At 33.0% G+C, this 19,221-nt stretch overlaps 1 protein-coding gene and 1 long non-coding RNA gene across 3 annotated transcripts in view; both read left to right on the top strand.

Moving 5' to 3' along the window:
* The window catches only part of LOC134537032 (glucoside xylosyltransferase 1), a 50,671-nt gene that overhangs the window by 2,060 nt on the left and 29,390 nt on the right, over positions 1 to 19,221 (top strand). For both annotated transcript variants that reach the window (XM_063377234.1, XM_063377245.1), the window contains exons 3-4: positions 16,117 to 16,251; positions 18,945 to 19,137. In XM_063377234.1, coding sequence (XP_063233304.1) covers positions 16,117 to 16,251; positions 18,945 to 19,137 — 328 coding nt within the window. The remainder of the gene's footprint in view (positions 1 to 16,116; positions 16,252 to 18,944; positions 19,138 to 19,221) is intronic.
* Positions 6,297 to 10,301, top strand: LOC134537038 (uncharacterized). Its single transcript, XR_010075918.1, has 2 exons — positions 6,297 to 8,043; positions 8,686 to 10,301. It is a non-coding gene; the product is annotated as an uncharacterized LOC134537038 (long non-coding RNA).

Here is a 19,221-nt window from a genome sequence, read left to right on the forward strand (position 1 = left end):
AGCTCGTGGGGTTGCTACAACAACCAAACAGAGAAGGCTTCGTTTTCAAACAAAACGAGAGTTGAACTGATGCCATTGCAGAATGTAAACGTCTCTAAGTATGGTGGACTACCAAATCCTTGCTGACCATGCTGGAGACATAATATTTGCGTCGCCCACGATATTTAGTTAGAATGTCATCTATACTTAATCTGATATCGGAATTCTAACTGTTCCTTCATCAGATTATAGGTAGTACAACGTCGAAGTACTTACTATAGCTTCGGTCGCTATCGTACCAATAATGCTTCAAAATCGACTATGACGTCTATCCTAAAATTTGATGTCTCTTTCTTAATGAGATGGTTCATGTTTGTAAACTTTTCAGGACATTACCCATGGATTTCTGATCCATGCACCTCGTTACAGTGTCTACTACTGTAGTTGTAGTGCCTCCTTACAGTTACCTTGTTCCTTCCTGTGTCTACAAAGATCATCTGGAGGTCCAGAGTTGAGTGAAGAATGTTCCTGCCAACAAACCTGAGCTAGTGCCGGTAGTTTTCGTATGCCAAATCTACATACAGACACAGATTTCCTTAGCTGTTGTAAAGCATATGATAACTGGAAAAACTGAGTCTCATATGGGTTCCATTTCTGATAGCTTTAAAGTTCAAGTTAAAAATAATAAGCTGCTTTGCAAAGATGGTCGTAAATATAATTTAGTAGTTCAGTATTCACGAAATATCTTATATGATTGAGGGTACATGTTTGCATGTTACTACTATTGTACGTGAATACAGATTTTTAATTTTGGACTGTGCAAATATTGCTTTATTTACTGATATTAAATTTAAATTTACAAGAAAAAATGATTTTCATTTTAATGCCAGTATTTCTTGTATGAGTAATGTTTGATAACACATTAGGGTTTACACATACAATATAAACATTTTGAGATCAACTTTCATAGTTAATTATGAAACAATAATTATTTTGATATTTTACATGTCCGAATGTTCTTTATCATATGCAGAGATGTGTCAGATGGGTTAACGTGGAGTTGTGTTATAAACGATTGCCATTTATTTTACATCTGTGTATGAAAACCATAATTCATAGGAAATATTTAAGTTGTAAATTCAAAAGAAACTGGAGAACATATATTATCATTAATATAATGGCTATAGAGATTGCTATTTCTTGTAATTCTACCACTATAGAGAGAGTTGCATAGGCTCATAACTTTTTTTCTTAATTTTAAATTTGGCCAAACAAACTAACCCTTCATGTATGCTCCGTTTATCCATACACATTTCCGACGGCATCCTCAATATAAGAATTTATCCAAAACTTGTTAAAACAAATTTAACAAACTTTCAAACTATACTTAATGTTTAAATGCAATTTAATTGATTTATTCAATTTAAATTTTTAATGTAATTAAACTTTGGCAATCTTTATTAATAAATCTATTTTATAAATAAATAGGTATCAAACAGGTAAAGAAATGTCCATATAGAATCGGTAAATAAGGTGCAACTCAAAATAATTAATTATTTTAGAAATTAATAATTATTTCAGAATCAAAAAACTATATTTTACATTGAAATTTTGAAAAATATATTTACTTTTTTTTTTTGTCTTAATAAGAGGGATGTGCTTTGTTTGTCTTTTATCCGTTGTTGGTACTTTGGTGTATTTTTTGGCAAAGCAACATGAATTTTTTTCTTTCATATTGAGGGTATTCACTCAGGTGTCTCAATTAAGCGAGTGATTGATGATACCGAAAATCTGTGGTGCCCTTTGCGATGCTTGGCATGTTAAATTCCAGGTTAGCCCTGTAAAGCAACCCAAAATTGTAACAATTACTTGAAAAAATGACATTTCTATGTAAGAACTTTAAGGCTATTTTTAAATTACGGTTTTTTAACCAAAGTTAGTACCTTGCAAAAGTTTTTATTTTGAAAAAAAAAAAAAGGATTTTTCAAAATTTCTTTGTTTATTATTTTCAAAAAACAATTCACAATTGACATACAATACCAATCACAATTCAGTTTTCTGATCAAATTTCGTTAATTAGAAAAGCTTTTTTTTTTCTTTTTCTTCCTTTCAAAGAGTGTTTTTGAATTTGTCTGGTTACTTTATGGGGGGGGGGGGGGGGTATTTGTTTGTTTGTTTGTTGGTGACGGTTACCGTGGGCCGATGCGATGCCTGGGGTCAAATTTATAATTAAACTAGCTGACCCGACAAACTTTTTTCCGCCTTAAGAGGCAATAAATGAGCAGATTTTGGATTTTATTAAATTGATGCTGAAGGTTATATTTTACTTTCAAGAGAATTTTGTAATTTAGTGAAAAGATGTGGATCTAATTACTCAACTTTTTTGAACTTTTTAAAATGTTATGATTAAAAATGATTTTTTTGTAATAGTGAAACATATTTCAATAAAGCATGTTTTCAGTTTTTTAAGCTAAATCGGATGTTAAAATTTTTAAATACTGATGATTCCAGTCACGCAATAAAAAAACAATTACCATATTTTATTTTATTTGAAATGATCTTTAATACTTAAGGACATAACGCGAGCGAAGCCGCGGGTAAAAGCTAGTAATACATAAGAATAAGTATAGTATATTATTATTCTACTGTATTGTATGCAAGTACAAAAATAAAAAAATACCTTGAATGTCGGATCAAATCCTCGTTCTTTGATAATGTCTGCCCCAAATGAGGTCATTTGGAAACAACTATTGTATTTTTGAGTGTTTGCTAGAAAATGTCGTGATTCGGTTGTTTCGCCACGAAGCAATGAATGCAATGGCTCAGGTGGCGGAGTCAATAATGGCAATTTCACTTTCCCACTAACGCAGCACAATCCTTGCGTTTCTCCGGAAAACTTAAATGTGCCACAAGACTCACAAACAACTTCCATTGGCCCAATGCGAATGCTAGTATGCAAGCAGTAATCAGCGCTGCAATCGTATCGAAACGCTGCTCGATTCAAATCAGTAGGTACTTGATAAATTTCTTCTTGTGCGTCGAAAAATATCTAGTTGTTGATATCTGAGGTTTGCTTGACGATTTCGTATTGCCAACCGAGCCGTTTCACAGGCTGCCTCGCTTTGCTCTTGTGATTGAGAAGCACGAAGTCGAGCCATAATAACGCGGCGCTCTTCACGTGCAATTTCTTGTTCTTCCTCAGTCCTTTCATTCACAATGTTTCGAATCCTAGTTGCATTACGGACTTTTCGAGAAAGATTTGATCGTCTTGGTCACGGCATGGTATTTTTAATGATAATATCGGCACCATAAGCCAATAGAAACTCGAAAAAAAAACATCAACCGGTCAACTTAAAAATTTTACTTTGTCAAATTTTCAACCATACTTAACCATAGACAACATTACGTTTAGCTGTCAGTTGTGTTTTGTTATTCCATGTCAGTTGCATTTTGCTATACCATTTTTAACGAATGAACGGCTAGACTAATGTTTTGACTGATAAATTTATTGTTTTGCTTTCAGTTGCGTTTTGTTATACCACTTTATTTACACGCTTTATATTAGCTTCACATGTATGTTTGTAACCGACTCCTTTGGATGCGATTTTGACCCACTTTAAACGACCAGATTTCATTCAAACTTTGTAGATTTATCGAGGACCGATGACAATACACTACTTTGTAAGATTATTCCATTATTAAATTTGCAAAATAAGATTTTCGTCAATTTATATAATTTCACAATATTTAGTAGGCTTTGTTTATATCGCGCCAAAGACAAACTGAAAGAAAAGACTTCGCACATTGTAAAGAAAACCATTTCGCTCATGTGCGAACTCTTTTCTTTCAGTTTGTCTTTGGCGCGATATAAACAAAGTCTACTAAATATTGTGACATTCAATTAAATAAAAAGTGACATTTAATTAAATGAAAAGTGAGAGTGGGTTATGATTATTGTGAACTATAAACTTTCTTGATTTTCCATTTTTTAGTTTGTTTTTCTATATAAAGCGTGTTTTTTAGTTTTTGTAAACTCTTATTTATTTTTTTCTCCGGGAACAGGATAAAAAGTATCCTATGTCCGTCTCCTGGTTCTAAGCTACCTCCCTACCAATTTTCAGCCAAATCGGTTCAGCCGTTCTTGAGTTATAAATGGTGTAACTAACACGACTTTCTTATATATATATATATATATATATATATATATATATATATATATATATATATATATATATATATATATATATATATATATAGATATAGATATAGATATAGATATAGATATATATAGATAATATAGTCCGAAAATACAACAAAAAAAATTTATCTTGGCCTGGCCCTAACCAGCAGGTGTTACTTTGTCACTTCACACATTTCTCATGATATATTCATGAGTTGCCAACGACCGCACATGGCAACAATCGAGCAACAACTGACTTGCACCACGCAGTTCCCTTCCTTTACAAAGTTAGAAACAAAGGTAGGTAACCCCTTGGTCACCCTGGCCAATCACAACACAGAAACAGATACATGACCATAAATGGATGGTGTGTTGCTGAAAATTGTTCTCTAAAAGTCTGGAAATTCACATTTGTTCTGATTGGGTGGCTGGAAATCATATAGCAAACATTCTCGGCTATTGCTGCGCAGTCTATTTGATGAGTTTTCCAGCAATCCATTTCTTAGAGACACAACAAAAAAATTATTTCAGGGTTTCAGTGTGTCCCATTGCTGTCTATCTCTCTTTTTAAACCTTCTGGAACTTTTAAGTTTGTCCAAACGTATGTGACACGTGTGTTAACAGCTCAAAAAAAGCCATAGAACAATAAAATAATTTTAAAAATAATTCAAACTACCAGTGAAACCTCTATTTAACAAATCTCAAGGGACCAAAATTTGTAGTGTTTGTTGTAAAGGGGTTTGTTAAATGGAGGTTTCGCACGATATATTTCTAGTCACCATAAAGCTTCACATAAATGGCTAGAACTGTCTTTCTGACTGTTTAATATGATATGAGGAATTAAACATGAAAAAGTACATAGAATACACTTGTTTAATGGCAAACCATTTGATGCTTAGAAATTATCAATTCCCATCCCCAGTGCTTCCTGGCATGCCTTTGTTGATGTTTGATGCCCTAGCCTCCATTAACAAGTCAAAAAGTATCTTGTCCAAATCATCATTTTTACATACTTTCACACGTTTTCGATCTGTTCCCGGTTGGATAATATGGTCGAAACGTTTAGCTATATCACTTTTTTTTCCACTTTCATCAACTGCATTTAAAATTTCTAATTTTATTTTAACTTTAATCTGTCGCCGCTTTTTACGATTAGAATTCATTTTACAGTAGTAACGTGTTGATCTCCGTAACTACGTGTGGAAATAAATAAACAACAGTGAAAACTGAAAAAACGGAAATCTAACTACACCATAGTTAAAATTATCTGCGTGTGCGCATCTTTAACCATAGAAACGCAAAATACACAAACTGTTCGTATTGCCAGAGCGATGGTACGAGAGGTTTCCGCCACTAGCGCTAAATGTACCCGCCATTTTGAACAAAGTGTGGCATGTATACACGACGTGTGTTATCCATGATGCTTTGTTTATTTATTGCCTTCCGCGATGTTGGGTTATACGCACGTATTTTTAAGCAGTGAATGCAAAAAAATTAGTGGATGTCTTGTAGGAGATGTTTATTATTGCGTGTTTTTCAAAAGCGGCAGTTCGTTGTAAAGGGAATTTCACTATTTCGGAACAAATAAAATTCGGTATTTAGAGGTTAAAACAGCATTTATCTTATGGCGGTTCGGCGGGACCAAAATTTTATTTCGTTGTATGGGGTTTTTCGTTAAATAGAATATTCGTTAATGGAGGTTTTACTGTATTTGTAAATCCTAACCAAAATTAGTAATATTAATTTTTATTTTAGCACAATCAAAATATGTACTTGAAATGCACATGCAAAATAAAAGCAACGTGATTACAAATTAATTATTAATAACGAAAAGAATTAACAAAATATTATTAGTAGCTGGTAGGAGTTATGCTATGTCACAGGCAGTTCCCTGAGCGCTGTTGCACACACTGTACAAACCCCTGGGCTACTGAAATAATCCGTACTTGTGCATCGTCAGAATTGTGCTGTCTAAAAAACATGATGTTCTTCTTTATCTTCTTCTTCAAATGGCTCACCGTACCCTACCAATTCTTCTTGTTGGTTATAATCTCTTATACCTAGGTTTTTTTTTTTTTTTTTTTTTTTTTTTTTTTTTTTTTTTTTTTTTTTTTTTTTTTTTTGCATAGTACTTGATTCCTGTAAGATTTATGCTACTGCACAAACATCCAATGCCAGGTTCAAAATTGAGACACCCCCAGAGCTTATCAAGAATTAAAAGGTAAAGGGGGGTGGCGTAAGAAAAAAAGGAATAGTGTGTGATGCTAGTTGTAATTGGCCAAATTAAAATCAACGTCAACAACTTCCACTTCATAAACAAATTACAATACAAAAACAATTAAATAAAAAAATATTAAAAAAGAGAAAAACTAACAATATGCACATATAAAACAAGCATTAACAGCCAAAAATGGGGCCAAGGGCATTAAACTCTGAGAGGGTCCAGGCGGCTCCACTGCATTCACATGCATTAGCTTCAAAAAACAAGACCATACCCATCAGTGACTTCACTCATAAAGAAACCTCTTTCTTGTCCCTCCCCAGGGTGCACCCCTAAAACAATTCCCTTGATCCCCACAGAATTATTATACAACACAAAATTACAATGTTATTATAAAAAGATTTACTAATCTCAGGTGGTAATTTTATAATCAAATATTTATAATAAATAACTATTTATATAACACAGTACTAAGTTTCAAAAAGACAAATAGGAATAATATCTAAGATATGATAATAAATAAGAATAATGGTTTAGTAGACCAAACCTCAAAACAAATTCATTTGTGCCTCAAAAATCTCTAGCGCAAAACTAAAATTTACACCACAGTTTATAATTTTGTACTCAAATGCCAGGATTTAGCAAATCCTCGTATTATATTCACATTCCATCTTCAGCCGCACAGGACTGATAAAAGTTCACCAGATAACCAGCAAATAAATATAAAAATATGATAAAATATTTATCATTAAAAAAAAATATTACATATATATAAAAGTGATTGCATTTCACAACACAAAACCTTCATTTACCACACAAAAGACATTATTAAACAGCGACGTTATCAGAATTATAAATTATAAATTCAATTTACAAAGTGCGTAAAAAGAAAATTTATTTGCTGTGGTGTACCCTGAAAGGCTCAAAATTTTATAACAAAAAAAGTTTATGCGAAAATAACACCATTAAATAGATATCAGACGCGCCGTCGAAAACTCCCCAAATGGGAAAAACAACAAATACCTCGTCCAATAAGCGACGATCGAAAACCCTAAGGGAAACAAGTCTACAAGAAAATATATTAAATGATTACGACGAATATTCCCAACACAAAAAGCAAAAAAAGGACGTCCAACACTTACAGTCAGGGGGTGGCAACTCTAATAGGCCATTATGTACCCAGATACTATTTTTAATCTGCACAACAGATAGCGCTAGTAGATTGACCTAGTTCTTTTGTAAATTCATAGGTAGCGATAGTGTTCATAATCAAATGTCAATTGAATGTTTATAAGAAACTAAATTTATGCAATAAATACTAATAATGCAATAAATATAGTGTAATATTAATTTATTTTGATTTCAAAAACAGTTGATTTGTAAAAATTGTTTTTTTTTTGCAGTAATATTCGTTTACAGATTGATTTGAGCATTATAGTCGCTCTTTTTTTTTTCGGTTTGTAGTAGATTTTGGTCGAGTGAAAGATGGATTTTACAATGGAGTTTGATTTATCATTTTGAATTATTTTCCTATATGATTGTGAATTAAGAATCCGATGAAGATGCCTGTGAATACACATCAATGTTTTGTGTCTTCGTGCAGGAACAGTATTACTGTTAATCCTGATGTGACAACATTCAGATTTCCATGAAGCCGAAGCAAGTGAGTACTGATGTTTATATTAAAAAAATTACAATAAGTGGTTTAACATGTTAAGGGTTAGGCATTTATGTTAAGGCTTATTATACAGGATTTATAGAGCGATATTATCGAGACCTGAATTTGCGCACATAATAATTTTGTAATTACGTAGTATAATCATTTATTTATTTTTAATAACCCACACACACACATATATATACACATACATATATATATATATACATACACACACATATGTATACACATATATATACATATACCCATTTGGGGATAGTATGGGCTTAGTAAAATTACCATAAATCAGTAATTTAAATGTAATGATTTGTGATATGAACCCTAAAAATCGTTTTGTGTTACTGAATTTATATTATTTATACAATATGTGATTCAATGAAAATTAATATATCGTAATTAAGAGAAACCCACCAAATTTATTACACTCTACAGCACTTTAATAATAAAACATTACCTCTGAAATATATACGTTCATTGAGTGGTAATGCTAAACTAAATACACATAATTAAATACATGTATGTTTATACCTTATATTTATAGTATGCTACATGCTAGCTAATAATCTGGAAATACTGATTTAAGTATGTACTAGCTCACACTATAAAATTTTTTTGTTTTGTTTCCAGGTTATTGAAGTGGATTGCTGCAATTGGCTATGACCTTGATGCCAGTAATGCTGAAACATTTAAAACTAAATATGTATGTTCCGAACATTTTGATATTGGAGCTTTCACTACATGTGACTGCATCAAATTGAATCGTGGTGCTGCTACAACATATTTTAATTCTGTGGACAGTGAAGTATGGATCTATTGTTATAATTTATTATGTCTAGAATGCTGCCAAATATAGGTGAAATGTTTATGTTACATAACATAACTTGTAAGATCTACTTCTGCAGATATATATTTTCACCTGCCTCTAAGGTCCTTTGTTATTCACAGGTAGCATTTACATGTGATGAAGCAGTATTTAACATTATTGGTCAACATGCAGTCCATCATTACAACCTTTGTACAGGCGCATACAAACATATATGTGTGGGGTATTTCACACTTTTTATTTGATGTTAAAGATTGGTATGGTGACCGGGATACTTTTTTTTATTAAACCTCCTACACAGTTCTCTACTGTTTCCCTTATCTGTTGCCTTAACATTTTTTTCCGATCAGTCCAATTCCTTGAATCACATTGCAAAAAAAGTCACAATACATGGGATTGGGCCACTCTCTTCAAAGAATTGTAATTCGAGTTTAAACATAGCAAGGCTGACCATAAATTGTAGAGGAAAATTTAAAATGTTGATCTTCAACATATTTATAACCTATGCTCATGTGATGTATATACAGCTAGTTAGAAAGTAAGTTGTAGTATAGTATGCAATTGAACCTTCAATAAGTTCTACATCCACACTTAAAAACTTATTTTACTTGATGTTTTATGTTCAATAACTATTCAGTATAAAGGTTTTTTTTTACATTATAAACTACAAAAGTATTCCGATTTGTAAATGTAATGAAATTCCACTGAGCCCTCTACCTTTTTTTTAACTACCATTTCTGCCGTGTGGCCTTTTTTTTCTTACTTTTGTGTTCATTATAAGTTACAACCACTCATTTGATTTATTGTGTTAAATTAAATGATATTTAAAATTGGATGTCACTTCATAAGAACATTCAGGATTACCTGTATTCACAGCGCACAATTATACAAAAGTTTTTTATGTATGTAAAAGTGTTTTACGTAAGCCAGTGGACACATACATGTATTGAGTAACATGAGAAAATTGAAATATCTAAAATAAAATTAAAAGGTTACAAGCTTTTATATACATGCAGCTCCCAAAAAAGTCTGCATACTAAAAAATAACACATGCTTTTAAATGAATTCTTACCATCTTATAAACTAGTAGTATTTTGTTATTTGATTTCAAATGAATTGTTTTTGGTTAATTTATTTGACTGTAGGGATTAAATATCATTTGTAGAATAAAGTGTGAAAAGTAGTATTGATCAATTTAACTGTAAGTACTAAATATGTGTTACATTTCTTGTAAGTTAAAATTGTTCAGGTATTATAAATTAGCTGAAAAAAGCAAACTCATGACTAGAATAAATTGTACTGTTAGGTATGTTTCGAAGAAAGACTACCTGTTGCAGTCGTTACCATGTGTATGTACCACATTTTTATTGTCATTATAACTGCCATAATTTTGTACAAATAAATCACTTAATACATAAAATATGGTTATGGAAATTCTCAGTTGAGTTTGTTAATGGATATAGGCCAACAAAAGGGGTATAAATGGGGAAGATTTTTTGAAAAACATTTAAATCACTTCAACTCCCATAACATGAAACATATCACATCTGTTTGAACATATTATAACTTAAAGGAGTATTACCAAAAATTTTGTCTACATACTTGAATATGACCAGCCATAACTGTTAAGGGGTGGGAAAAAACAAGGGTTTGAGGACAAAAAACTCCTAACTATCTTAGTAGGCACACCATAGAATCTGTTCAAATTTGTTGTCAATTTTAAAAAATTTTATAACCACCTGATAACCACCAAGGGTGCTGTGGGTAAAATAATGAGGGGTTAATGGACAAACAAATATTCTTAATTACTCTATTAAGTTAACTATAAAATCTATAACAATTATTGCAATTCTTCTAAAACTTGTATAAAACTTTGATCTGAAACAATTTTTTTAGGATTAACCAGTGCTGCAAGAAGTTGAAAATACCAGTGGGTGGAAATTTAAAAAAATAATAATAAAACTTCTGTACAGTGTACACTATCGCATCCATTCTTATTTATTTAAAACTTTCTAAATATCTTTTGAAACTTTAATGTAACCAAACATTACTGCAATGAGTGAAAATAATATATTCAGAGACAAAAAATGATAACTTTAATTATTGCACTTGCTCTCTGTATGCTGACTGCATTGCTAAAATGCACATAGACCTCCAATTAAATTAATAAAATAAAGTATTCTGCAAAATGTTGATAGCGAAACAATTAAAATTGTGCCAATCTCACCTGTGTACATGAAAATCTATATTATGCTTCAAATAGGCTATTTTATAAACCAGAAAATGAAATTACCTATTTAGGACTTTCCATTACCCTTAGCATTCCTTTACTGCATCTTATTTTTTTGTTCAGTTATAATTAAATTTTGGTATCTTCTTGTTATACGTGGGTAATTGTTCCTTATCACGTACTCAAGTTTAAGCCTTGATCCTGTATGATTGATCCTGTGGTACATGATGCTTGCTGTCTTAATTTAGTACATCAAAGATCCTGGACATAACAAAAATATTACAATAAAAATAATTTTAGGAAGTAAAAAAAAAATTACTTTCAGATTTTTATTTGATGTGATAATACCATCAGAATTCATTGTTACATCACCCCATTATTGTATCCAGGATCTTTCTATGTACTAAATTAAAACAGCAAGCATCATGTACCACAGGATCAATATATTCAGGATCATGCCATTAGGATCAAGGGATAGGCTTGGATACGCTGTGCGGAACATTTACCCACATTGTGTTTAAATATAAATTGTTTCATCTTGTGGGTGAAGAGAAAGAAGGTATCCTCAGTCCAATTCTTTCATCTACTCCATAGTACATATGTTTCTAAGAGCTATACAGTTGGTTTTAGATTTATTTAGCAGTAGTTAGCTTCAAACCAGAAATTATATTAGGTCTTTACAGCATTATTTATACTATTTTCCTTCACAAAAATTTATGAACCATCAGAAAAGTGTGGTGTGCTACCTTGTGTAATGTGAGAAAGCTGGTATACTTGAAACACGAGTGGGCCAAGGAAACTCATTCTGAGAACTATATATGATTTTATTTGTACACTTTAAAGTTGTGTAAGTGAGATACAATTACTAGGTCTTTTACTTTACTTTTGATCTTGAAATAACAACTTTTGAAGAAAATATTTATGATTTATGAGGTCTAAAGGTTTAGACTTAACACAAAAATAATTCATGCTGAATTTTAACTCAAAATTTCAAGGCTTGACTAGTAAACTTTAATATTGTATTTACTGTTGACTTTTTGTAAGTCACAATGTCATTTTTTTAATGTAAATTTTGAATGCAACAATATACAATATTATTCTTAAAAGTGAATTAGATAATAGGGTCATTCAAATATAAACCGGAATATTTTTATACAGATTTATTGGTGATATACGAAAACTACAAGTGGAATGCCTTTTTTTTCTACATAGTTTCCTTAAGCATATATACTTCCCCCCCCCCTCCCATTTTTGATCCCTTCATGAAAAGAAGACTGGTGCTCCAGCAGCCAACTGCACATGTACTGTTTGACTGCAGCATTGTCTTCAAATCATTACCCTCCTAATGCCTCTTTCAGTGGACCAAACATACAGCCTGAATATTGCCTTCATTGATGCTGGTTGCCGGATGCAATATGTGGCATCGATTTCCCACTTTCAAAACTTATGGCCCAATGGAACACTTGTGCATGCCTAGGTATCTCCTCCCCATTCTCCCGCCACCGATTCCCCAGCGGACTGCACCACTCAAGTCGCTACTTGAGTCGAAAGAACAAAATTCTGTGGACAGTGAAGGATGGATGTATTGAACTTTAAAAATAGCCTTTTTAGTGTTGTTTCAACCTTGCCATATTATGGTTTACATAGTTGTGTGAGATGCACTATGTACACAAAACTTAGTTTTTTAGTTTATTTAAATTGTGAAATCATCAAATGTTATATTCATGTTCCTTTTTTTTTTCTTGGGTTATGTTTGTAACTTTGACTCTTTTTGTTTATTCATCCCGCTAGGTTAAATGGGTTTTTAATGATTTTCCATTTGAAAAAGAAAAATGTAGTGCCCAAACGTGACTTGAAAGAATTGAGTTACCACCTGATCGTGTCTGTGATAACTAAGGAGAATTTTAATTAGCAGATCTCATTTAGTCCAAAGTTTAAATTTAAAAAAAAAAATGAACAGTTTTTTTAACACAGGATCACTTTCAGCACATTGAAATTGTATCGAGCATCCTGCAAATAAGATTATGAAACAAATTCAAAAGGCTATTATTATTATTAATATTATTATTATACGACGGAAAATAGCCAGTTCGATAGCTCGAAACACGTTGCTAATCGATTTGTATTATACATATCGATTTATATTGTTAACGCACTTTCGATCACGGTATTTCATTTGTAGATTCATAGATGGCAGCGTAATCGGCGATTGTTTGTAGGTACAGAAAAACAGCGTTGAGTTTCCGGTCTTTATGATATATGGTCGTTGCTTACAGTTTTCTAGAAGCCTCCACAACGACGAACAGCCTTTAAAATTGCATCCCGCAATTTACAGCTGTTTGCACAAAAACTAAGAGCACCAACTCGAAGCCTGAAGTATCTTGCGTGCCTCAGTAGATTTCGCCTTCCTCACGCCACAGTCCCGTTGTCAGAAAACTGCGGACAACTTTAGAACGTCCCTTCTTGTCTTCAAACGCCCCATTAGACTTCTCCGTGCCCCTAGCATAATCTTGGTTACCAAACCGTTCTTGGAAAAATTTCACAATAAATTGGACTTAAAAACTTGTAACAGATACACGGGATGTACGCTCGTAGACCCAATAACTGGGACACCACAACTTTGACCTATTCTCGTACTTTACCAGCACACACGTTAGCAAAACGTAATTACGTAGATCCGTATTACAGTATTTGAAAACAAAACCAAAAAAAAAAAAACTGCACAATCTCGGATTCCATCAAAACATTTCCGCGATGACACTCGTCGGTCGCTATTCTGCATCAAAAGTTCAACCGGCACTCCCTCAAAATTTCCATGGCAAGACTTGCCTCTCACACGCCGCTTTTCCCACTCCCCTCTCAAAACACCTCAACCTCGTCACACCAAGGCGGCCGAGACGGCAAGACTAACCACTTCTCCCAGCAGTCGCCAGAGAAACCACTTCTCCCACAGCTGACCACACAGTTGCCAACCCAAAGCCGCACGCGTAAAAAAAACAACACCTCAGGGATTACCAAACTCACCGCTGTGCGGCGCCACCAGGCAGAAGCCACAACAAAACCGGCATTTGCAAACAGAAAAGGAACGCGTCCACCAACTGCGCGCATCATCCGTCAACAAACAAAAACACAAGGAGAAAAAGAAGAGGGAAGGGACACTCAAAAAGAGTGTCACAAAATGATGGGAATGAAACAGCTGTAATTAATAGTTGAATAGCTGAAATTAATAGTATCAAAACATTAACTAACAGTAACTTATAATAATAAAAAATAATAGTAAGTTATATATATATATTTATTTATTTATTTATTTATATTAGAAAGCCACATTCTCTAGAAAATTACCGTAATCAGTAAAGCTGCAATCATAATCAGGCCTATGTTGGAAAAATATAGAAAAATAAAAAAAAATTACGTTTTTAGCTATGTACTTAAATTAATTTTTAAATTATGACAGAATGTTGCTTATTCAATTTTTATAGCCAAGAATTTATATTGTTATAAAAGAGCAAATTCTGTCATTAAAAATAAAGGGTTTGTCTTTATCATCATTAAAAATTAAATTGCATGTAGTACGTACATATCAAGCACAATTAAATTGATCAACTGCTCTAACAATTTGTGGTAAGACACTTTAAATAATGTGTACTACTATATATATTGATCAGATTAATTTTTAAATTTTTTTTTAAAAAACTTTGCAATTAAACTAAAACATTCAATAATCAAAATATATCTATAAATGCAATGAGATTAATTGTATATTTTAATAGCCAAAATGGGGTAATTAGGGTAAATTTGGCTGCATTTTATCACCATATCAACAAAAAAGGTTCTTATTTGTTTCTTTGTACTACAAAACACCTGAATTAATTTCCTTTAGTAAAAAAATTCCATTAAATTTGTGGTTTTTTTTTTTCCGAGCACCAATTTGCTCCAGCTTTTAACATGGATCAAAATATATTTTGGAGCATTACCTCCAAGCTACTACATTTCTCATGTAAAGAAATTCTCCTGAATTCTCAAGTTTTGTCTGCAAAAATTTAAAAATTTTTATTCATGAATCTTTATTTTCATGTTCTTTTTAGAAAACTTTTCATCATGTATAAACATTTATTTGGTTTCTAGCATTTATAGCAAATATACTGGAAAAGTAAAGAAAGTAAAAACAATGTTTAGTTGAAAAAACTTAGTTACGTGTCAGTTTATTTAATAAAAGCAGTCAATACCATATGTAATACAGACATGGCTGAAATCTACAGATGATTTTGAATTTTGAGCATGGCATACTGATATTTTTATTGATATTAATACTGTACATATTATTATAACAATAAGACAGTGATAAATTATAAAATTCAAACAAGAAACCATTTTAGCAGCATAAATCAATCAAATATTATTTTATTTCCTCTTGCTAATGATGCAGTGTACCTATGTTTGCTATATAGTGCCAATAACTTGTTTTCTTGCTTTACATGAAATGTATTTATGTCAGTTCTTTGTCATCTTGACACTGCAAAATTAATTTTGGTTAAATATTTTGTTTCTACTCGGAGGTCGGCTGAGTGTTTCAGATGAAGCTACAACCACATGGCAGAAATGAATGTGCAGTAATAAAGTTTTGCCTCAGCATGGTTTTGAGTCAGAATGGTTAAGTTCCTCTGTCCTTAAACCAGCAGTGTCCTTTGCCTGGAAATGGATTCCAGAGACTGAAAAATTAGTTTCACAAAGTAGTTGATTGTGATAGTAAAAATCTGTATTTTCAAGACAGAAGGTTATAATAAAGCAAAGTTAGATTTTTGTTAGCTTTTGAAGCCTCCTTAATATGCTATTTTAAAGCATTGTTCTAACTTGTTTAATTTTTTACTATTTTATTATTTTTAGATGCGAAGTGACGAGGGGGGGGGGGGGGGTGGCTCTCGCAGACCTGCTCAGTATGAAATGTTGCGATGCACTCTGTGGCCAGTGTAGAGGGTAGAGTGTGTCTGTGTTGCTGTCGCAGCTGAACGAGTGGCGGGGGGTGGCCAACTACTCGTTTGCGTTCGAGGTGCGACCCATCACGTTCCCACTGCAGGGGGACACCGGGGAGTGGCGGCGGCTCTTCAAGCCCTGTGCGTCCCAGAGACTGTTCTTGCCCGTACGTAGCTCCAGCCAAGCGACGTCGCGCTTTCCCACTCTTGCAGCTCAGGGACATGTCAGACATGTGTGGCATGTTATTGACTGTTGGCAAACATTTCCCACCTCTCGTCAATTCAACATGTTTTTCTACAAGTGCAGAAAGCCAAGAAAACCAGGAGTAATGAGTTTACCTGGAAGTGGTAAAGAGCCAAATAAAATGACTATTTTGGGAATATGGGAAAAATAATTGTGATAGCAAAAATGTTCTTGAAGATCTTGTTGTAAAAAAAATTTTAAGTGGTTAAACTGCATGCTTTGCATTCAAGTGCCTTTATGTTGTGTTTCCCCTAAAATTTTTTAATGTATGTAAAGTATACTCCATTCTTAATATTCTTAAAAAGTCATTTATTTGAATTTTATTGTTTAAGGACTATTAAATTTTACATTGAGTCCTGGAAAACTCTGTAATAAACATTTTATACTAGTGGCATATAATCACATTGTGCTATGGGTATTTTTTTTTCTCTTTTTTGGACTCTGGCAGCAAGCAGTGTTTCACAATTTGCGAGAGTTTCACAATACTGTAAGTGTAGCACCTAAAATAGAATATTGTCCCTCTGTTTGTTTGCTATGGTAAAGCAAAGGATTTTGATAATTTTAATCTTTTGATAATACTAAATATATAATTTTTTGTTCAAAGAAATTTATTTATATTATGTATATATAAAGTAATTAAATTCCTTAAAGTGATCTTTAAATATCTGTACTCAATTTATATTAGTGCTAGCTTACGCATCCATGCTTTGCTAACAGCAGAACACACTAGCACTATTCATTTAACGTGCTTTTCTTTATTGTGGGTATGCTACTTCTGCAGCTGGAATGAAAAGAAAAAACTTTATCAAATTTTAAGTCAGTTTATGAAGAAAAAAAATTATCAGGACTCAGATCCCTGGAAGAAATATAAACCAAATACATATACTCTATTTTGGATTCAACAGTTTTCAAGGCCTTCAAATTCACGCATATTTAACAAATAACTTACTATGTCAATATATAATGGCAAAGATGATTACAGAAAACTGTATTAAGATCTGAATGTGAATAAACCATCAACAGTGCAATAGCAGTTGCCTAGATTAGAGTGGCCCTCAAACTATTTGCTTACTAACTTAATGTTCATAAATTTGAGTCATGTCTGGATATTGGAGTCTAACCCACCACCATCTTTATATGAGCCTGACATGTTAGCGATCACAGACACAGAGGACCTTGCATAGACAAATGATTTTTAAGAATGTTACGAACTGATTCTTGTTTATCAGTGCATGACCCCTATATTGATACAGGCTCACAAAGTTGGCCAATAGAACAGTCAATATCAGCAGACAAAAAAAAACACTCATGCATTTCTTAACAAACGGCACTCCAACAAGATCATGTTTCTGTTTTTGGCATTACATATTATAATGCATTTGCCATGAAATATCAAACACTTAAAAGTTTTGTCTCACTTTTTTTGTGACATTACTTTTAACACAGGGATATTTGTGTAAATTTTTTACAATATCTTTCGTCCATTTTATGTGGAGGCTAAAATTTTCTCACAAGTACTAAATATGTATTGTCTAGCTGTAGAATGTCACGCAAGTACTGCTGCTAGGTACTTAATATTAAGTAAATCCTGGTGAAATAATTGGAGAAGAAACATAAAATGCAGGAGCACTAGTTTTACAAATTTAAGGGAAATATGTTTAATAATACTAATTACAAGAATACAAAATAACCAGCATGGTGTGCAAGACAAAACCTTTATGCATTGAAACTGTGGCACATAAAATAATAATAAAAGGTTTTAAATTTTCAACAGTTACAATTGTATCTGCCTTGATACATTTTTTGTTTTTCATATCTTTTCTATAAATGACTCCTACAATGGGGAATTTTGATTCAATACAATTTCTTGGACATATGCCATTGCAGTTTTGCACTGTTTATCATAAGAAAAATTCATAAATGCAAAATAAGAAATAAAAAATGAAAAACATAAATCCACAGAAAACAAGCCTAAATCAGCTAGCTGATGTCAAACGGATAAAACCAACAATGAACTTAAAACAGGTAGTATTATGAACAGCATAACAATTATAGCACAGGCGAATACATTCAAACTTAATTATCAGACAGCACAAGAAATCTGTGAAAGGAATTTAGTAATGAAAAAAATAAATCGTTTGTTCGTATATTTGCTACATTTAGGTTTTGTTGTCAGTCTGCATTTACTGTTTTTGTTGAAACTGTCTGGTCATTGATAGCCAATGTGTTCGTGTTGTGCTGTTATTATTTCTTTCATAACTAAATACCTTTCATGGAATTCTTGTGCTGTCTGATATTTAAGTTTGAATGTGTTCGTCTGTGCTGTCGTAGTTGTGTTGTCCATAATACCTTGTTTCGGTTTATCGTTGAGTCTATCTGACATCAGCTGATTTATGCTTGTTCTCTATGGGTTTATGTTTTGAATTTTGATTTCCTGTTTTGCATTTATATATTTTTCCCATGACAAACAGTGCAAAACTGCAAAGACGTATGTCCAAGAAATTGTATTAACATTCATTTCTTTTGTTTACTTAAGCGTGGTTGATATTTGACTGGGCATCTTGCATTGATAGCTACGACCATGCCAGCAGCTCTAGGTGTCGTGTCGTGTCGCAGACGCTGCTGCCCCAGGAGGATGCGCTGCTGTACGTCGACACAGACACGCTGTTCCTGGGGCCCCTCCGGGACGTGTGGGACCATTTCCGGCTGATGAACGCCTCCCAGATGGCAGCGCTCAGCCCGGAGCACGAGGAGCCCAACGCCGGCTGGTACAACCGCTTCGCTCGCCACCCGTACTACGGCAAGCTGGGTAAGCTCATTCCTCCCAATCCTCCTCTTCTTGTCTCTTCTCGGCTGTCGCCTGGAGACAAATGGACCAAACATTGGCCAACAG

This window comes from Bacillus rossius, chromosome 1 (assembly GCF_032445375.1).
Source record: "Bacillus rossius redtenbacheri isolate Brsri chromosome 1, Brsri_v3, whole genome shotgun sequence".
Taxonomy (NCBI): Eukaryota; Metazoa; Arthropoda; class Insecta; order Phasmatodea; family Bacillidae; genus Bacillus; species Bacillus rossius.